The 21,560-nt window shown below is 51.9% G+C and overlaps 1 protein-coding gene across 6 annotated transcripts in view; it reads left to right on the forward strand.

Annotated features, from left to right (window-relative positions):
* The window catches only part of LOC137863480 (CD48 antigen-like), a 38,760-nt gene extending 17,957 nt beyond the window's left edge, over positions 1–20,803 (forward strand). The window contains exons 1-13 of one of the 6 annotated variants that reach the window (XM_068696627.1): positions 5,891–6,167; positions 6,822–6,936; positions 12,960–13,069; positions 13,615–13,953; positions 14,684–14,953; positions 15,325–15,441; positions 16,536–16,637; positions 16,851–16,976; positions 17,107–17,199; positions 17,507–17,599; positions 18,214–18,351; positions 19,164–19,206; positions 19,606–20,803. In XM_068696627.1, the coding sequence (XP_068552728.1) occupies positions 13,054–13,069; positions 13,615–13,953; positions 14,684–14,953; positions 15,325–15,441; positions 16,536–16,637; positions 16,851–16,976; positions 17,107–17,199; positions 17,507–17,599; positions 18,214–18,351; positions 19,164–19,206; positions 19,606–19,618 (1,350 nt within the window). In that variant the 5' untranslated portion in view covers positions 5,891–6,167; positions 6,822–6,936; positions 12,960–13,053 and the 3' untranslated portion in view covers positions 19,619–20,803. The other 5 variants (XM_068696628.1, XM_068696625.1, XM_068696629.1 and 2 more) reach the window with 5 other exon arrangements.
* The last annotated feature ends 757 nt before the right edge of the window (positions 20,804–21,560 follow it).

Genomic DNA, 21,560 nt, shown 5'->3' on the forward strand with positions numbered 1-21,560 from the left:
CATGAAGTTCAACAAGGCCAAGCGCCGGGTCCTGCACCTGGGGCGCAATAACCCCAAGCAGAGCTACAGGCTGGGAGATGAGTGGTTGGAGAGCTGCCAGGCAGAGAAGGACCTGGGAGTGATGGTGGACAGTCGGCTGAATATGAGCCAGCAGTGTGCTCAGGTGGCCAAGAAGGCCAGCGGCATCCTGGCTTGTATCAGGAACAGTGTGACCAGCAGGGCTAGGGAGGTGATCGTCCCCCTGTACTCGGCTCTGGTGAGGCCGCACCTCGAGTACTGTGTTCAGTTTTGGGCCCCTCACTACAAGAAGGACATCGAGGTGCTTGAGCGGGTCCAGAGAAGGGCGACGAAGCTGGTGAGGGGCCTGGAGAACAAGTCCTACGAGGAGCGGCTGAGGGAGCTGGGCTTGTTCAGCCTGGAGAAGAGGAGGCTCAGGGGCGACCTTATCGCTCTCTACAGATACCTCAAAGGAGGCTGTCATGAGGTGGGGGTTGGCCTGTTCTCCCACGTGCCTGGTGACAGGACGAGGGGGAATGGGCTAAAGTTGCGTCAGGGGAGTTTTAGGTTGGATGTTAGGAAGACCTTCTTTACTGAGAGGGTTTTGAGGCATTGGAACAGGCTGCCCAGGGAAGTGGTGGAGTCACCATCCCTGGAGGTCTTTAAAAGACGTTTAGATGTTGAACTTATTGATATGGTTTAGTGGAGGCCTGGTTAGTGTTAGGTCAGAGGTTGGACTCAATGATCTTGAGGTCTCTTCCAACCTAGACAATTCTGTGATTCTGTGATTCCAGCCACACCGAGTAGCTGCTCCGTCACTGAGACACTGCTCTCAGCTCTGTGATTCTGTGATTCTGGTATTCTGTGATACTGTAATTCGTTGGATCCGTGCCTGGGTGGATAACTGCCAAGTACTTCACGCCTATCTTTATTTCTAAGTAAACAATTACCCTTCCTTTCATTTCCTCTGCCTAAGCCAGCTCGTTCCTCTAAGCTCTTTGCAATCACCAATTTTGTATGCTTGTTTTTAAAACATCCACTGTACAGGCTGGGATTTTAGCAGTGATTTCTGCCTGGCTTTTCCCCAAAACTCTTTTTCTCCACTTGGGGCTGGGCGCTGTGACTGCTTGCAGTCCTTGGAGCGTCACATACATATGTACAATTAGGAAAGGTAACAAACAACCCTTTAAGTTCCATGACTTAACAGTCTCCATTTTCCATTCCTTTTAAACAATATGCCTCGCTTTAAGTTGTCAAGCAACTCAGTCTTCAGGCCTTATGTATCCCGTTCTTTCCGGATCGAAGAAAAGCATATCCATCTCCTTTAAAAGGCCAATAGGCCTGGGTCAAAAGACATGTCCAGGTCACCAGGGGACATAACAGCAAAAGCCTTCGATGGCTGTAGCAGCAGAGGGGCCGATGGCGCAGCAGTCGGATCAGTAAAGGAGCCCGCAGCTCCCTCACTCTCTGGCAAACCCCACGTTTCTGACTGTGGTCCCACACGGCTCTTTAAGGCCTCAGAGACTGCTCACCAGGTGCCGAGCAATCCCACCGCAACCTTGTCGTTTTTAGTTGCAGAGTCCCACACCTTGACCTCAATTTGGTCCCATATTTGAGGCTCATAAACTGTCTGATTGTTAATAAAAGGAATAAGCTGTAAGGTAACCAGGCCAGTCTTTGTTCCTCAGGACGTATGATTCCCCATAATGCATAACTGCTTACCAGCGAGGGGCAGCTGTGTGCACGGGTCTGCTTCTCTCAGCTCGAGCTTCTTCCCAGCTCCGGTGCGCCCATTTCCAGCGACTTTCTGTACGAGCTTCTTTGAGCAGTTTGCTGAGTCTGACTGAACCTCTCTTCATGAGGCAATCAATGTGCCTGATCCTGTCCTGGTCTCTGTTCTGCTAGCCTGTCCCTATTCATTCCTTCTTTCTACTTCTTTAGTGATGACATAACTTCATCACATCGTGTTGCCTTTTTATCCTGAAGGCAGGCTCCCCTCTTATACCCTTCTCCCCAGTTGTTTCTTTTCAAAACAACTTTTCATTGGTCAAAGAACTTTGCATAGAAGAGCAACAGCAAACACCCAGCAACTTCCATGCCTGAATGGCTGGAGAACAAGAAAACGGAGACTGCATGGTATGTCCTGAATCAGCCTTCTTAAACCCTCTAAACTCTTTTTATATTCCTGATGGCTTCATCATTAAGAGTCTAATGTTTTCTCAACCATGGGGCTTTCCAACCCCCATGGCCACATTCCCAAATCTCCCCCTTCTTTATTAATATCAACCATTTTCTTGACACAAATTACCACTCCATAGATAACATAGAGGATTTCAGCTCCAGACAAGACCAGGTGCTGGGGATGAGATGCTTGGGAAGCCCCTTCTAGGCACAGACGGGGAGGGGAGGCCACCCCCACCCCCACACAACTGGAGCAGAAAAGGTCTCAGCCCTGCAGCCAGGCTTCTTCAGCCACCCCTAGCAGCTCAGGCTGGGATGCCTCCCTGCCTGGTGACGTGCTGGTTGCTGGCAGTGCTTTGTGAGACGTGATCACCAAGCTGTCCAGGGATGCAGACTCCAGGATGCAGTGGGGAAAGCTGCTCCAGCTCGTATCTGAGAGAAGTGCTGGTGTTTCTGTCCTCTTCCCAGAGCCCGTGTCTCGCCCTCAGCTCTGGAGCAGTGGCCTGGTGGCCAAGGCCACCGGTGAGGTGCTCTGCGAGGTGGTGGAGGGCAGGGTGGACACCATCACCTGGAAGAAGGACGGGCAGGCGCTTCCCCGGGGCAGAGGTTTCCACGTCTCCGGCAGCCTCAGCATTTTGCACCTGAGGGCGGTGAAGAAGTCGGACTGCGGCTCCTACTCCTGCAACGCCAGCAACGGGATAAGCTGGCAGGAGACCTCCCTGAACGTCACTGTTGCAGGTGCTCAGCAAAACGGTGGCTCAAGTGGCGCTTTCCATGGGCCCAGGGAAATGGGGAGATGCTGCTCCCCAGCTCCCAGCACTCTTCCTGCTCTCCACCCATCCCCAGCACCCCGGAGTGCTCTCAGCCCCTTCTTCTTTCCCCATGCCCCACGGCCTGGACCCCATCCCGTGAGGCGGTGGCCGACACACGCCATTGAGTGGAGCTCCCCATCGTGCGATGCTCAGCAGCAACTCCCCGTCTCCCTTCACACCTCTGCCTGCCCCCAGGTCCCGGTTCTTGGTGGGACGGGCAGCAGGAGGTTGGCCATTCCCTCTTGGAGGAGGTCCCAAGGCCCTTGGCCAAGGCGATGGTGGGCAGGATGTGGGCAGAGGGCGGTGGGCAGGGTGCCTGTGGGCAGCACACAGCCCGGCGCGGATGTTTCATGGACCAGGGCCTCCAGCAGAGGCTCTGATCCACCAGCTGGCAAAGCAAACCCATGGCAGCCATGGGGGAGCTCCACGGCCCAGCATCACCATCCGTGCTGGTCCTGTCGGTGGCCTCATTCCCAGAGCCGTGGGTTGCTTGTTTCCAGGTCTCTCTCCTCCCCTGAAGGATGTGCTGAGGATTGCAGTGGTCGCCGTGGTCTTTGCTGCTGTCTCGGGATGGGGATTAGTTTTTCCCGTCTGCCAGTCCGAAAAGCTGCGAATAAGTGCGTCTGCAGTGAGGGGCAGCCGAACCCCCAGTCCCCGTACCCAGCGGGGCAGAGCCGGGAGCGATGCTGCCAGAGGAGCCAGTAACTGGCTCATTCCCCTTCCAGCTGCCCGAACTTCTCACCTTCTCCTCATCTGGCAGGTCTTTTAAGAGTAAAGAGAGAAACCTTCCTTGGTGGATTTTGTTTTTAAGGGAGAAAACTTGTTTTGCTCTGTTTTCAGGCTAGGTTAAACCCTGGCATTTCCTACGCATCTTTGCTCAGAGGATTGAAATGAGCGAGTGACACTTATAGAAATGAAGCATCTCAAAGCAGTATTTTACTAGAAGGCTCCATGCCAGTGGGTCCCCAGCGGACTGTGGTCTAAAGGAACCCCCATCCACCTCTGGCAGCACACGCTGACGTCTCTGTGTCCTCTTTTTCACGGCCAGCACAGCGCACGATGGGCTACACAGCTCCCAGCGGGGTGCTCTTGGTGGTGCTGACGAGCAGCTTCCACATAAAGAACATCCACCATCGCCACGGTGAGAAGCTTCTCTGCAACAGCCCTTCCACGTGGCCATCCGGAGCTGGAGCCGCTCAAAGAAAATGCAAAAGATTGCTTTTATTTTTCAGGACAATTTCACTTTTTTATATGTACGCACGTTCTCACAGTGTCAGTCTGCCTTTCTCTTTTCCTTCTGACCGAGTTTTCTTCTGCTTTTTCACCTGTCTGACCTCAGAGGACGGCTGCACGGCGTTTGTGGACGTGACCGCCCTCGCGGCAGTGTCAGCCCTTCTGCTCCTCGCCATCTTCCTCTGCTGTAAGTGCCCCTCCTCCACTTCCTTCTCTACCTCTGCGGTCTAGCAGCAGTGTGAGCTACACACAACTCGGCTTTCTGCTTTAGAGAAGAGCCCACAGCCTCTCTGGTGACCGTTTCCCTTCCCCGTTTGAGCCCCGGGTGCTGTTCCCCAAAACGCTGTGCCCCGCAGGCGCTTTGCCCAGTGCCCGTGAGCGGACTTGTCTTTTCGCAGATCACACCACACAGGGGTGGCAGAACGAACGTGACTCCAGCTGTGCCAAAAAGGAGAGGTAGAGCCTTCTTTGCCTTTTTCTGTATAAATTCACACCATCCTGGAGTGAAAAGAGCGAGATATGGAAATTATCCCATGCCTTGTTTTAAGTCATTGACCCCATGAAAGGTGCAGCCCAGCTCTGCCCTCCCAGCCCCTGATTTTACACAGGATTTGGAGTGGGATGCTCCAATTGGGTCCGTGCTTGAGCACCTGCTCAAATCTCTCCACAAATGCATCACTCGTGGCCCCAGCTTGAAGTTTTAAGCCTTAATTCCTTCTGGTTTCATCCACGCCCTTTGGATTTTGGTGGTGCTGTGGGTGCATGGGGGCTTAGCCCTGGGGTAAAGCCCCCAGTGCCCATCCTGCTCATCACAGCCTCAGTCAGCATCTCCGTGCCCCAGCCAAAACCATCCAGGGCTGGAGGAACAAGTGTTAGACCCATGTGTAGGGTCTTGTTGGGTTTTGGGGCCATGCAGGGGTGGGTGAGAAGAGAGGCCCCCACAGCTCACGCCTCTGCCTGGTGTGGGGCAGGTCTGGACTGGTGGACCAGACCTTTGGTTCCACTGATGTTCAGCACGTGGGATTACAGCACGGTTTGGGTTGGAAGGGACACTTAGAGACCATCCCGTCCGTCCCCCTGCCATGGGCACGGACACCTCTCCCTAGATCAGGTTGCTCAAAGCCCCGTCCAACCCAACTTTGAACGCCTCCAATGATGGGGCACCCACAGCTCCTCTGGGCAGCCTGTTCCAGTGCCTCACCACCCTGACTGTGAAAAATTTCTTCCCTGCAGGTCCTCCAGGTCCTTTGAAATGTCCCTGGCCAACATCAAGGATCCTGTTCCCACCTGCTAGACACTGGGGGTGTTTCACACTTGGCTGACTCAACCCAATTTCTCCCCAACACTGAGTTTCAGTAGGTCTGAGTCTCCAATGTACTGGTGATAAACAGCAATTAAATTAATTAATTCTGCCTTTTTCTTTTTTTGAATTTTTTATACAATGCAGAACCGGAGGGTCCAAATGCACACTTCCTCTTTTATTTTCCTCTTTAAAACCAGGATATGGGGGAGAGAAGGGCTTTTAAGAGTAGTTGCAAGTGTCTCTCTCAGTAGTTCATTGTTTCAATGCGGATGCAGCCGTGCAGTTACCCACCCCTTCCTTCTGGTGTGTGAGGCCACACTCCACTGCTCGCTCCCCGTGTGCAGATGATCTCAACGTGCCTTGGAAGGGCACATTGAGTTGCTCAAGTTAGCTCAAGTTTCAGCATAACTGAAGTTCGACACATAACGAGATGTCGAATATTTTGTTCTCATTACATTTTCAACTACAAGATTTATTCTATCCTAAAGTGAGTTTATACAGTATCAATGCTGATTGTGCCTCGGGGAGAACAGACTTCAGAATAGAAAGAAAAAAAAAAAAACAAACAACAAAACCTACTGTGAACAGCAGCTGAGAAGAGGAAGGAGGAGCACAGACAGAAACAGCCCTGCAGACACAAGGTGAGTGCAGCAGGAGGGCAGGAGGGGCTCCAGGCACACAGCAGCAGATCCCCTGCAGCCCGTGGAGAGGCCCCTGGTGGAGCAGGCTGTCCCCCTGCAGCCCATGGGGCCCACATGGAGCAGATCTCCACGCTGCAGCCCGTGGAGAGGAGCCCACGCAGGACCAGGGGATTTGGGGAGCTGCTGCCCACGGGGTACCCACGTTGGAGCAGTTTGCTTCTGATGGGTGCACCCTGTGCTATGGACCCGTGTGTGGAGCAGCTCCTGGGGAGCTGCATCCTGTGCAAAGCACATCTGGGATCAGGTTGGGCGTTTTATGGTAGGAACTCCATGTTGGAGCAGGAGGAGGAGTGGCTTCGTCCGCAGAGAAATCGTTTTTTCACTATATTTTCCCTCCCAGCACTTCTGAGGAGGGGGAGGAAGAGAGCAGTGTGATGGGCAGGGGTTAATCGCTATTGGCTAATTGCTGGGAGCGTGGAGCAAGGCTGCAGGAAGGCACAGCCCTCCGCTGCTGCAGCTCCTTTGGGAGAACAACGGGACTGAGGCACATATATGGGTTAGGAATGCAAAAAGGATTTGGGGTTAGGGAGAAACGTTCCCGACACATTTTTCCTTTTTGCTCATTCTCGCTTTTGTTTTGACCACAACCTGCAGGATGAAAAAGAATTTCACTGCTAGTTTGTGTTAGCTGCAAAGAGCCATGCTCCTCTACAGTTGTGCTGCAACTTTTAGAAGACAAAGCAAGATTTTTCATTCTGTTTAATTACCGGTGAGTAGCATTTTTTTTTTTTCTGCTTTTCACCAGTTTTGGTAGTCCTTTTTGCTCTGTGAGACAGGGATAGCTGAGCTACACCTCTCTCACAACAGGGATTTGTATTTGCTAACTGGGTATTTGATCGGAAGCTGTGGGATGATTTGCATCTTTTTTCATATCAGGAGAGTCCAATAGATCATTCCAGATAATTCATCTTGCAGTGAGGTTTTTATATTTGAGCTGTCAACAAGAAGAAATATTTGCCTGTATATATCTGCCCCCTCCTGATAAGCACACCTGAAAGCACCAGCTTGTACCATGTGCTATGGGAAAATAACTGTGGTCCTGAGTGTGAGAGCTGAATTTGCACATTCCTGCTATTTCTTTCCATCATGAGGCCTTTTCCTCCCTATCTGAGCCCTTGGTGAGGGCTGATAATGACCGACCACATCTGCTCCTCGCCCATCCTCTGTGCTTGCCCTGCACAGCTGCTGCAAAGCAATAACAGAAGGGCACACAGCAGTGAGGGGCCCACGAGCAATGCTGGGCAAAGCTGGCTGCAGACAATCCTGCTTCTGTCAGCCCACACACAATTTTTTTTATTATTTTGAAGCTGTATGCAAGCCGCTGCAGCTGGGGGAAAGCAATTCCTTTTTCTAAAGGCTGTGCTGGCTCCCCAGCCTGCAAAGAAAGACCCTGGGCTGCTGTTGCTCCTCTGGCACAAATAGTGTTCCTATTTGTTGGGGTGGCTGCTGGTAGTGTAGCCCTGGCCCCTGTAAGGAGCTCTTTTCAACAGCTGACATGCAGCCCATCCCTGCAAGAGGCTTGATAGGCGCTGCTGCTGCATCTCCCGGGGCTGATGGGCTGGAAGCACACGCCTTACAAAATACTCTTTCTGAAACACCAGCAGGCTAGTGTGCTTCTGCTTCATTTTTTCCTCATGACTGTTTTGAAGATATGAAAGACAAGGCACAGAAGAGATGAAAATCATAGTCTTGAGTCTGTCTGTCTTCATAAGCCTGTCCTCCCTTGTCTGTGTTATAGCTAAACTCCTTGAAACACCTGCCCTCATCAAAAGTCTCTGTGTTTGCAACTGCCTCTCATGCCACAAGTAACTGTGGGAGGTGCTTGTCTCACTGAGATGCAATGGCCTGTGTGATCACTGTTACACAAAACCACCTGCCTGCCTTATGCAGTCATTCCCTGCCAAGGGCTCTTCTCTGTTTCCCCCAGGTTTCTGAGGAATGAGATCTTATCTGCTGGAGGATGGATTCATTTTTTTTAAAAAGCAGCAGCAAAGCACACGAGAGCTGCATTGCATGCCCTTCTTCCAAATTTTCCTTACTCTCCATCACCTGGGGATCCTCAGTGCGTCTCCATGAGCACAGGGAGAGCTGGGAGGGACTCCAGCCCCCAGCAGGAAAATGGGGCATTTCTGTGCTGGTTGGGATGTGCCTGGAAAAAGGAAATTAGTCATCTATAAACGGTGCCAGCTTTCTGCACAGCTGCTGTTCTTACATCCTTAAAATAGTTGCATACGCCATAAAACAAAATATCTTTCCCATTTTCCTGTCAAAAAAAACCCCACAACTTTATTGCCCAAACTTTGGAGGCTACCAGAGAAAAACAGCCAAAAAGTGGCTGATTGTGGCAGCAGCATGGGGAAGAATCAGGAGGAGTTAGGAATCCGTGTTTTGTCAGGAGATTATGACCTGGTGGCCATTCCACAGACACGGTGGGACAGCTCACAGGGCTGGGCTGTGGCCGAGGACTGGTGTGTCCTGCTGAGGAAAGGCAGGCCAGCAAGGCGAGGTGGAGGAGTTGCTCTTTATGTGAGAGAGCCACTACGTTGTATTGAGTTCTGCCCAGGGGAGGATGAGGAGAGAGCTGAGAGTCTGTGGGAGGGAATTAAGAGGCAGGCTGGTGTGGGGAATTGTGTTGTGGGTGTCTGTTACAGGTCACCAGACCAGGATAAGGCAGCTGACGAGGCCTGCTACTGACAGCAGCCTCACGATCACAGGCCCCGCTTATAGTGGGGGAATTCAGCTACCCTGACATTTACTGGAAGGCCTCAGCCAGACACCCACAGTCCCGGAGGTTCCTCCTGTTACAAATGAAGTTTCAACCCGATCTGAATTTAGTAATAGTTATAAAAGGCAAGTAAACTGTGCTGAGTGCGCGGGCAGTCTATGCTCTACCAGCACGTACACACTAACATTGAACTTTCTAAAGATACAGAACACTGCTTTTACATATTAACCCCGAGTATGCCTCATAGATATTCATAGATATGAATCATACACATGGCAAAGTTTTAAAAAAGCAAGTGTTTCACAAACAATTCATGAAGGCAATCACTATTAATGTCCATGACTGGGGGAGCAGATTTGTAGTTGCTAATCCTGGTTGGAGTGCTCCCATATGTTCCATCGCTTCATTATTTTTTCTCAGATCATGTAACACTCTCCATTTTCCATTCCTTTTCTTGATTACAAACACCAGGGAATTCCAGGGCTAGTCATGGGAACAACACATCTCGCTTTAAGTTGTTAAGCAACTCGGCCTTTGGGCCTTATGTATCTTGTTCCTCCTGGATTGAAGGGAAACATTTCCGTCTCCTTTTCAAGGCCAATAGGGCCTGGGTCAAAAGGCACGTCCAGGTCACCAGGGGACGTACCAGCAAAGGCCTGTGATGGCAGGAGCGGTGGGGGGGTGATGGTGTAGCAGAAGGATCGGTGGATGAGCCCGCAGCTCCCTCACTCTCTGGCAAACCCCACGTTTCTGACTGTGGTCCCACACGGCTCTTTAAGGCCTCAGAGACTGCTCACCAGGTGCCGAGCAATCCCACTGCAACCTTGTAGTTTTTAGTAGCAGAGTCCCACACCTTGACCTCAGTTTGGTCCCATGTTTCAGGCTCATAACCTGTCTGATTGTTAATAAGGAGAATAAGCTGTAAGGTTACCAGGACAGTCTTTGTTCCTAAGGACGTATGATTCCCCATAATGAGCAACTCTTACCAGCGAGGGGCAGCTGTGTGCACGGGTCCGCTTCTCTCAGCTTGAGCTTCTTCCCAGCTCCAATACACCTATTTCCAGCGACTTTCTGTACGAGCTTCTCTGAGTGGTTTGGCCGAACCTCTCTTCATGAGGCAATCAATGTGCCTGGTCTCTGTTCTGCTAGCCTGTCCCTATTCATTCCTTCTTTCTACTTCTTTATTGATGACATAACTTCATCACATCGTGTTGCCTTTTTATCCTGAAGGCAGGCTCCCCTCTTATACCCTTTGCCCCAGTTGTTTCTTTTCAAAACAACTTTTCACTGGTCATAGAACAGCAACAGCAAACACCCAGCAACTTCCATGCCTTAATGGCTGGAGAACAAGCAACCCGAGACTGCATGGTGTCTCCTGAGTCACCCTTCTTTGATCCCTCTAAACTCTTTTACATTCCTGATGGCTTCATCGTTAAGAGTCTGATATTATCATTAACCATGAGGTTTGCCGACTCTTGCAGGAAGAATGGCCAAAAACATGACAGACGCTAGTATGGTCAGATCATGCTGCCCTATATTATCAGAATAGCCTGACTTTTGTAGTAAACTTAACAGGGGCAGATAGTGCCTTACACAAGATTATCGGTCAAAAGCATTCAGACAAACAACTGCAAGAAAACAACCCCACCTGCAAGAAAACAACCCTCATAGAATTAGCAGTCATGTACATCCCATCCTTGAAGCCAGCTGCTGGCAACAATATTTTTCTAAATTCCTCAATTGGGCAATGTGGGAACTTCTCACAGTCGTCCTGGTCGCTTGGTTTGCTCAGCTGCACCAAGCCATGGGATCTTTGCTGTTTCAAAAATCCCTCAACAGCCCACCCCCATGGCCATGCTCCCACATCTCCCCCTTCTTTATTAATATCAACCATTTTCTTGACACGAATTATCACTCCATATATCACACTCCAGTGCACTGATGATAACTTCCAGATGCAAATGGTGGACGTGCCAACTAGGAGAGGAGCACTGCTGGGTCTTGTCCTCACCGGCAAGGAGGGGCTGGTTGAAGTGGTGAAGGCTGGGGGCAGCCTTGGCTGCAGCGACCCTGAGATGGTGGAGTTCGGGATCTCATGTGGCACGAAGAGAATATCGAGCAGAATCACGTCCCTGGCCTTCAGTAGGGCCAACTTTGGCCTTTTCAAGCAATTGCTAGGGGAAGTCCCATGGGACAGGGTATTTGAAGGAAAAGGAGCCCAAGAGAGTTGGTTAGCATTCAGGGAGTGCTTGTTCCGAGCTCAAGATCAGAGCATCCCAACAGGTGGGAAGTCAGGAAAGAGAGCCAGGAGACCTGCATGGCTAAACAGGGAAGTGCTGGGCAAACTCCGGTGGAAGAGGAGAGATCATGGAAGGAGGGGCTGGCCACTTGGGAGGAACATAAGCTGTTGTCAGAGGACGTAGGGAGGCAACCAGGAAAGCTCCGGCCTCCCTAGAATTACACCTCGCGAGAGGGATCAAGGACAACAGAAAGGGCTTCTTCAAATTCATTGTGGATAAAACTAACACTAGAGGCAATTTAGGCCCACTGCTGAATGAGGTGGGTGCCCTGGTGACAGGAGACGAAAAAGAGAAGGCAGAGACATAAAACTGGGAGGAGTGGCTGACAGGCCGGAAGGCCATGCTGCCATCCAGATAGACCTGGCAGGGAGAAATTCAATGAAATATGAGGGCAAGTCCTGCACCTCTGAAACCTCTTTCTCAAAATCCTTTTAGCAGGGCAGAAGCCAGGCCATCAGCTCCATCACAGGGGTGAACACAATGTGCCTGGCCTGTTTCCTCTTGCCTTGGGTTTTGGCTGCTCTTGGGGTGAGGATGCTGGGCTGGGCACCTGCTTGGAGTGATCCAGAAGCAGCTCCATGGTTGAAAAGGATTCAACCTTGACTTCAGCAAGGCTTTTGACACCATCTCCCACAGCATTCTCCCCAAGAAACTGGCTGCTCTTGAATTGGACTGGCGCACGCTTTGTTGGGTTAGAAACTGGCTGGATAGCCAGGCCCAAAGAGTCGTGGTAAATGGAGTCAAGTCCAGTTGGAGGCCAGTCACTAGTGGCGTCCCCCAGGGCTCGGTGCTGGGGCCGGTCCTCTTTAATATCTTCATCAATGATCTGGACGAGGGCACTGAGTGCACCCTCAGTAAGTTTGCAGATGAAGTAAGTTTAACAGTGTGACCAGCAGGGCTAGGGAGGTGATCGTCCCCCTGTACTCGGCTCTGGTGAGGCCGCACCTCGAGTACTGTGTTCAGTTTTGGGCCCCTCGCTACAAGAAGGACATGGAGGTGCTTGAGCGGGTCCAGAGAAGGGTGACGAAGCTGGTGAGGGGCCTGGAGTCCTACGAGGAGCGGCTGAAGGAGCTGGGCTTGTTCAGCCTGGAGAAGAGGAGGCTCAGGGGCGACCTTATTGCTCTCTACAGATACCTCAAAGGAGGCTGTAGTGAGGTGGGGGTTGGCCTGTTCTCCCACGTGCCTGGTGACAGGACGAGGGGGAATGGGCTTAAGTTGTGCCAGGGGAGTTTTAGGTTGGATGTTAGGAAGAACTTCTTTAGATGTTAGGAAGAACTTTCTTTAAGGGTTGTTAGACACTGGAACAGGCTGCCCAGGGAAGTGGTGGAGTCACCATCCCTGGAGGTCTTTAAAAGACGTTTAGATGTAGAGCTTAGGGATATGGTTTAGTGGGGACTGTTAGCGTTAGGTCAGAGGTTGGACTCGATGATCTTGAGGTCTCTTCCAACCTAGAAATTCTGTTATTCTGTGAAGTGAGGGAGGGAGCTCAACCAGAGAGGTGTTTCTGTACAGGCAGGGGCATGGCCGTCACGGGCAGCGGCTCTACAAATGGGTGTTGAAGGGACGAGGCAGAGCTGTAGCACTGCCAAGCTGCAGTGAAGGGAGGGCTGCAGAAAGCACCAGCACTGCTGCCTGTGTTGCCATGGGCTGGCAGCGCGTGGGAAGTGCTGATGGTGCTGAGGGTGCTTTTCACGGTGTCGTTCCCAGGCTGGTCCATCGCTGCTAGTGACCCTGCTGAGAGCGTTGCTGCAGAAGGAGCTCAACCCTCGTGGCGGTTTGAAAGCACCTGTGGCTCTTTGCCATGTCCTTCGCAGGCTGTGAGTGTGAGAGGGGACTTGTCCTTGGGCTGGGTACCACCGCGCAGCCCTCCTGCTGCAGCAGACCTGGGAGAGGTGGAGAGCGGGCACCTGCAGCATTTCCACCTCTGTGCTGCAGAAGGGCTGGTCGAGGCGTGAGCATCCTGGCAGGTGCCTCCCAGTGCTGCAGCCTCACCGTGCCTGGGTCCCACCAGGTTCGGGTGCTGAGGGAACTGGGTGAGGTCCAGGGGTGAAGCCACGCTGAACGTGGTCCCACTGAGCAGCTCCTGACATGCAGAAGCCCCGAAGGAGCCTGATTCCTGTTGTTTTCATTTCAAAAAGCAAGGAAATAGTTGAACCAGTTACGAACCATTTTTATAACGTGCCCATAATGTTATGATTTTTTTCTTAAAAAGAAAAAAGGGAGGACGGAAATCAGACGTGCACAATGGGTTTCAAGAAGTCAGTTGGGGCCTTTCCAAGAAGAGCATAAGAGCAGCTTAATTTGTCCTTTGGCTTTTGCTTAGAAGTAACCCACCCTGCTCTGGCTTCTCTCCTGTTTCCAGACCTGCTGCTGCTTTTGCAGGTGTCCTGTCTTGCAGCAGAAATGACAGAGCTCTGGGCAGAGGAAGGATCCTCTGTCATGATGCACGCACCGGCTATCAGGAACATCGACTTGGCCAAGTGGGAATACATAAGAGACAACATCCCCAAATTAATCCTGGAGTACTACGCAGAGTCGCAGTCAGTAACCATTTACCCAGCTTACAAAGGCAGAGTGGATTTCTACCAAAACAACGGCTCCCTTGTCCTGCAGAAGCTGCGAGAGACGGACAGTGGCATCTATAAAGCAACAGTTAACTCGATGCAGGACAAAGCAACAACAACCACTCTTAGAGTGATCAGTAAGTCAAAAATTGGTTGAAAGGATGTTTTTCTCTGACCATCAGTAGGATTTGCCATCAGTAGGGTGCACAGGTATGCCTCCCCCTAAGTGGACTAGAGGAGGACTTTCTGGTTTCATTACTGCCTTGAACGACATGGACTGGAGACCCCAGAAGAATTGCTGGGAAATGTTGTAATGTATTCTGAGACTGAATCTGGCTGTGGGTTGAGATCTGGGTCTGGAAATCCAGGCTGCTCAGAGCCTCCAACCCAGAGAGATGGAGATGTTGGGCACCTTCTGCCCTAACGTGTACCTGCTTGCTTCAGCATGAGCAGCTGCTTGCAGGAGGTGAACGTCATAAAATGCCCTCCAGAGACAGGATTTCTCACCAAGCTTTGCAGCCTTTCCCTTCACACCAGCACTGCCTTCCCCTGCCTCTGCACTTCCCCTGAGGACAAACAGAAACAGGAGCTCACCCTGGTTTGTATTCTCCTTTCCTAGAGCTCAGCAGCACTAAAGGCAGTGTGGCTGGGACATCAGCTCTGAGCTTGGTGGATGTTGCCCTGCTCCTGCACTGTCTTCTCCCCTGCCAGACTCAACCGAGGCACTGAGCTGAGGTGCGAATGAGAAGGGGAGGTGCTGCTCACCCTGCATGGGGCTTGCTGTTCTTGCATCTCATGCGGGGCGGGTTTAAGGTGGGAGGAGAGGCAATCCCAGGCAGTGCTGCCATGTCGCTCTCTGCTTTCCAGAGCCCTTGCCCCAGCCCAAGCTCCTGAGCAGCTCAAACCTGGACGGTTCACTCATCAACCTGACCTGCGTGCTGCCAGAAGGAACGGTGGCTGATGTCTTCTGGAAGAAGGATGGACATCCCCTTCCTCCCGAAAAGTGCTTCCAGCTCACTGGGAAGACCGCTGTGCTGCAGATCAGGAAGGCAGAGAAGTCGGATTGTGGCTCCTACTCCTGCATAATCAGCAACTCCATAAGCTGGAGGGAGGCAGCCCTCAACCTGACCGTGACAGGTTAGCATTGCCCTGCCGGGGTGGGTCCGGTGGTTTGCCACCTTGTCACAGCAGCCCTGAGCCCACAGGTACCTGGACGAGACCCCCAGCAGCTCTGCTGTGGTCCTGGGGCTGGCAGATGGATTGTTCGTTGGCTGTTGTCTCACTTGGACCTGCAGCCTTTGTGCATTTAGGTGCCAGCTCAAGCCCGCTCTGTCTTCTCATCTCTAGCAGGTCTGGGCACCAGCACTTTGTCTCTGAGACCCTCGCAGGTTTCAGCTGCCTCTCGTGGGATCTGCCACGCAAGGAAACCCAGTAATCCTTTAGGGTTTTGAGCTTGTTGCAGACTCCTGGGATAGCTGCTCCATGTTGTGGGGTTGTCCTCCATGCAGGTCTTACACCTCCTGCCTGTGCTGCACAGATGATGACCACTGCTGCGCTGGTGCTCACTGCCATCTCTGCCGTCCTCTTCGTTATCTGGCTCACTCAGCCTGGGAAGCTCAGACTCGGTGAGTGCCCACGCCTGAGCTCCTCTCTCCATGCCGTGGACAGGGCAGGGGGCGAGGCAAGCCCCTTCTCTCCTAACTCACCGCGGTAGTTGGAGGAAGCTTGCTCGATGGTCGTGGAGTTCATGCACTTCTTCTTATGCTTCTGCGGCTTGAACAGAAAACAAAATTTCCTAGCAGCAGTAATCCCAAATGGCTTTGGGAGAAATTGGGCCACCCGCAGGTATCACGGTATGAGGCATAGGAGTTGTTCCTCTCTGTCCTCAGGAGTCCCTGGGGAGAAATAGAAAGGGCAGGACACAAAGAGCTTCCTGCGTGGAGGTGCTGAGAGCTGACCAAGGGCCACGTGGCATTGGGTTTGGCGACCAAGCACACTGGTGTTTGGGTCAGGATGGTGCAAACGGCTGTGCACCCATACCCAAGATTATGGGTTGATGTGGGTGCTTCTGTAGCAACATGATGGTTAGCAGAAAAGAGACCATAAGACCTAGCCAACAGCAAGTCCTCCCACACAATCTCGGTAGCCTTCTCACATGCTCTTCTACCCACCAAGAACAATCCCCAGAGCAACAGAAACCATGTGGAGAACAGGGGTGAAACCCGATAGCAGGTAGGAAGGTTCTCTCGCATGGATTTGTCCCACTAATAGCACTGGAAACATGCAACACTGGGTCTTGCCTTTGGGGTAATCTCCCCTGAGGAGCTCTACATGCCTGATGCTTGTGGCAAGAGCTTGTGCCATCTGTGCTGTTCCCCACAAAATGTAGTCTCCAGAAGAAATCCAGTGCTTGTTGGGTGGGCAGAATTGTATCAAGGTGTCAAACTAGATGAAATGAATGTCTTGTTCAGCTCAGAGCAAGTCCTCCCATCTGGCTCGCATCTCATGGTTCCTCCTCAAGTCAAACAAAGTCCTTTGGAAGCCTACCAAAAGCCTTTGAAGTCCACCAGCGTTTGTCTTTGAGGTTTCCAAATCTCAGGAATTTGATTCTTTACAAGGGAAACGTGTGCTTGGTGTTCACCTTCCCTTCCCAGGCTGCACCCTGGATCCCTTGGTGAGGTTCCGAGCCCTAACTCAAATGTATTTGCCTTTTTCCCAGGAAAGGAAGCATGGGAATGGTTAATGATGTCCATCCTGGGGCTGCTGTGCACCTCTTCTCTCCTCCTGTTGGCTGCCTCTGTCATCTGGATGCAGGAAGACGGTAGGATTCATTTAAACTGAGTTGTTCTTCATTTCTCCCGTGTCTTCTCTTTGACCACACCAAAGACCTCCAGGTCTCTCCAGCAGCATCCTTGTCTGATGCAGTGCTGTTGGGTTTGGAGAATCAATGTCAGGGTTCCCTGCTCTGTTTCATCTGCCTCGGCCAGGAGAAGCTTTCCCATCTCACCTCCTTGTTTAATTCTGCTCCCCACAGGTCATTCTGCTGCCTTCATCCTGCTCGGGCTTTTCCTCTCAGCTGGGATCGTGGCCATGGCACTGACGGCGGTGGTGATGTCGCCGTGCAGACCAGCAGTGCTCACACACTTCGGGTCCAAAGGCTGTGAGTTGCTGTCGGTGGCCTAAACCTCCGGTGCAAAAGGCCTTTGAGAGCCTGGGAACAAACTCCCCGTGCTGGCCTGCCCTCCTCTCCCATTTCTCTCCCATCCACCAGAACTTCTCCCCTCTCCCAGGGCACCGTGTCATCCTGTGCATTACAGCCATGACGCTGGTAGTCAACCTGCTGTTCACCAGCCTCCTGCTCCACAACTTCCATCAGCTCCACGGTAATGGGTGGCCGGGTTGGCACCGCGTGTGCCCTTGGTCGCCTTCCTTCTGGGGAGAGGTGGGGTGTTCGGGGTGGGACTGGCCTCACCCAGGGAAGAGAAAGTCCTTGGGAGGCTTTGTAGGCTGTAGTTGATGCAGTCATGGCAAGCCTTGTGCTTAGCTGGGAGGTCACAGCAGGGCACGGTTTGCCTCTGGAGCTCCAGAGCGTGAAGCAGCAGGATGCTCTGAATGACCTTCATGTTCTGTTAGATGTTCAAGGGGGGCAGGAGAGCAACCACTGACAAGTTCTCACTGTCTCCTTGGCAGAGCGGGGCTGCTCAGAGGCTGTCAATCTGACCATTGGCTTCGTTATTCCTGCTGTAGCAGTCCTCTCCACACTGCTGTTCCTCTTCCTGTGGTGTAAGTAGCCCAGAGGTTTCCTTCCAGCCACACCAAGTACCTGCTCCATCACTGAGACCCTGCTCTCAGCTCCAACCCCCTGGCAGCAGGTCTTGAGAGAAGAGGCAAAGTGCTTCTGCTTCACCCAGGGATGCTCAAGGAGGTGTTTGTGAAAAGCAAGTTTCTCCTCCCGAACATGGAGGATGCTATTCTGCTCTCCTCCTGACCCAGGAGACGTGGGCTGGTGCCCAGCTGACCACTGACCTGAGCAGTAGTGAGCCCATGGTGTGGCTCACGGGCTCCATGATGTGTTGAGGAGAGGGTGGGAAGGGGACCCCTGCTTTGCCAGGGTGTGCAGAACAATTGGGAATCTGAAACACAAGAAATATTGCAGTAACCTACCAAGGGCTCGTAGGTTAGAGGTGCAGGAGCTTGCAGGCAAGGTGGGTGTCCATCTCTGTGCTGCCTTCTGGCTCTCCATCCAAAATAGAGATCTGGTTTTGGAAAGGGAAGGGTTTAGCCATGGGAAAGCCTCCAAAACCCATTCTTCCCTGCAGTCGCATTTTCACATGTCCCCATGAAGCTCAGGGTGGTGTTGGAAACCCAGGAGCTGATGTCCTCTGCTTCGTTTTCAGATTACAAGAAAAATCGGGAGAGGCAGCAGCAGCCGGATCCCCAGGAGATCTCCCACAGCTTACAGACCACGTCTACCTCAGTGACTTCCAGCACACATCAGGTGTCTCCTTCTCCAGTTGCTGCAGATACTTGTAATGGTACGATGAATATTTAATACTCACCGGGAAGCATCCATCTGCCTTCCTGCAGAACAGCACGGGTGGATTTGTCACCATCTGGAGGGTGACATCAGAAGAACCAGTCATTGGAAAAGCTGGTACATTCCTCCTAGGCCAGTCCAGAAACTGAACTAGTGCCAAAGTGGATACTGGATGTTTTTGAGTCTTAAGGATTCTTTGTAATACATCTAGGTTAGATTGCAGCTCTTTTGTAAGGGAGTTTCCCGTAGTTCCCGACTGCTCATCTCCTGTCCTCCAGATCAGTGATGGTGCTCGAGAGCCTTTCCTTTTCCTCCAGCTACGGTTGGGTTGGGCATTAACACTGGAATGGGTTGCTACAGCCCCACTTGTTGTGCCCCACGTTGGGTGCTATTTGTGGTGACCGAGTGCACGGACTCTTCGTGTGCTCAAGTCTCTATTGCAACCCGGCGATGCTCTCTTTCCCGGGCCTCGTGGCAGTCCTTGCTCTCACCTCCTCTTGTTATTCCCGTATGCCTCACACTCCGTTGTTACTCGCATCCCCCACATTTCTCTTGTCCTCAGAACTCCTTTCCTGATTTTTCACGAGTCTTATCCACATTTCTAACTAAACCTACTTTTCCTACATTTCCCACAATTTATTTGTATACAGTGCTCATTAAACCTACATTTTCTGCATAGACTCATAGAACCATAGAATATCCCGAGTTGGAAGGGACCCATGAGGATCATCAAGTCCAACTCCTGGCACCGCACAGGTCTACCCAAAAGTTTAGACCATGTGCCTAAGTCCAATCTCTTCTTAAATTCAGACAGGCTTGGTGCAGTGACTGCTTCCCTGGGGAGCCTGTTCCAGTGCAGAACCACCCTCTCAGTGAAGAACCTCTTCTGATGGCCAGCCTAAACTTCCCCGAAAGAGACTGTAGCAAGGTGGGGGTTGATCTGTTCTCCCACGTGCCTGGTGACAGGATGAGGGGGAATGGGCTAAAGTTGCACCAGGGGAGTTTGAGGTTGGATGTTAGGAAGAACTTCTTTACTGAGAGGGTTTTGAGGCATTGGGATGGGCTGCCCAGGGAAGTGGTGGAGTCACCATCCCTGAAGGGCTTTAAAAGACGTTTAGATGTTGAACTTAGTGATATGGTTTAGTGGAGGCCTGGTTAGTGTTAGGTCAGAGGTTGGACACGATGATCTTGAGGTCTCTTCCAACCTAGATGATTCTGTGATTCTTACTGTGCGACCACTCTCTCTGTGAAGAACCTCACCCTGATGTCCAGCCTAAACCTCCCTTATCTCAGCTTAACACTGTTCCCGTGGGTCTTATCACTGGTGTTTACACAGAACAGGTCACCTGCCTCCCACCCCCTCACGAGGAAGCTGCAGACCGCGATGAGGTCCCCCCTCAGCCTCCTCTTCTCCAGGCTGACCAGGCCCAGTGCCCTCAGCCGTCTTCCCCTCTAGGCCCTTCACCATCTTCATCGCCCTCCTCTGGACACCCTCCAACAGTTTCGTGTCCTTGTGCTGTGGTGCCCAGAACTGCTCACAGCACTGGAGGTGAGGCCGCACAGCGCAGGGCAGGCAGGCAGGACAGTTCCTTCCCTCGACCGACTAGCGATGCCGTGCTTGGTGCACCCCAGGGTACGGCTGGCAATATGTGATTACAGATCCCACATTGGTCTACCTTTTGGCAGGTGCTCTTTCCTGGGTACTGACCATTATTGTGGTTTGTAAGCTCTCCTTTTCTCTTTTTATATATTTATATATATATATTTTTTCATATATATATATTTCTATATATATCTATATATATATATTTAGATAGATGTTGAATGATTTTTAAAAACAACAAGGAGGCCATGACTTGTTTCAGCTGATCAAACCAAGCTTCCAGGGCGACTACGAGGAGTTCCCATGACGGTGTTCCCATACCGCCCGACTGAGGAATTAAAAATATTAAAATTGTTGCCAGCAGCTGGCTTCAAGAACATGATCTGCGTGGCTGCTAATCACAAGGGGGTTGTTTTCTTGCAGTTGTTTGTCTGAGTGCTTTTTGACCGATAATCATGTGCGAGACACTATTTGCCCCTGTTAAGTTTGCTATAAGAATCAGGCTGTTCGGGTAATAGAGGGGAGCATGATCTGACCATACTAGCATCTGTGATGTTTTTGGCCGTTCTTGCTGCAATATATATCTTTATATTTATATTTACATATTTATATATATACCCTAATCTTTTATATATATTTAAAAGAACCAGTGATCGAGTCTGTGCTGATTTCCCTTGCACTGGCTCTTAACTGACCTTGTGGTCACACCACAGCTGTCAGTGGTTTCCATCCTTTGTGGGCTGTAGACTTCTGGGTTCAGCTGAAGGTCCTTTGCTGTGCCCCCTGGTATCAGATGAGAAATGTGTTCATACAAGAAAATAAAATAAATAAATAAATAAACAATCTACCTTAGGTCACCTTTTTCTTTGCTTTGCTAGAGCCGCTGCAATAGAAGGATTCCATTTGGATCCTCTGCTGGTGTCCCCGCTGTGTCTCCTCAAGCACAGGATAGCTCAGTGCTATCTGGGCCCCAGCTCTGGGGCCAGATCCTGCCTTGGCCAGCTCTGGACCAGGTTTCTCGAGGGGGTGCGGGCCAGGGCAGGCTGCTTTACAGACCAAACTAAAGCTGAGCAGTGCCCTGGGTTGCAACAAATCCCGTCCCAAGGGAAAGCGCATCCCCGGGGCAAGGAAAGCCCCTGTCCCAGCCAGGCCGGAGCACAGCTTGCCAAGATGCCTCCTCCAGGCCAGGGCAGGAGCTCGTGGGGCCAGGACCCAGGCGCTGACAAGGGCTCAGCCTCGTGGCACTTGAGAGAAGAGCAGAAAAGCTTTTCTGCTTGCAGAGCTCGCTTAGCCCCCGCCTGGGACGCACCAAGCCGTGGTGCTCGGAGGTGCCCGCAGCACCCTCCCGGTGAGGTTACGTGGTCCGAGAGAGGACAGGGGCAGCACGTGTCCCCTTCCAGGGGGGCCGGGGGGGCTCTGCAGGCCAACAAGGACACCAGCGGTGGGAAAAGCACCGTCAGAGGTGGCAGAACTAAACCAGGTAAGGAACCAAGACCGTTATGGCTTTCTGGATACCTGGCAGTGGGTGACCAGGTGACAGAGTCCCACACGGTGGCTCAGACTCGTCCTTCTCTTTCTTTCTCCGTGCAGGAAGATGCCCACTG

This window comes from Anas acuta, chromosome 13 (assembly GCF_963932015.1).
Source record: "Anas acuta chromosome 13, bAnaAcu1.1, whole genome shotgun sequence".
In the NCBI taxonomy this organism is placed as follows: domain Eukaryota; kingdom Metazoa; phylum Chordata; class Aves; order Anseriformes; family Anatidae; genus Anas; species Anas acuta.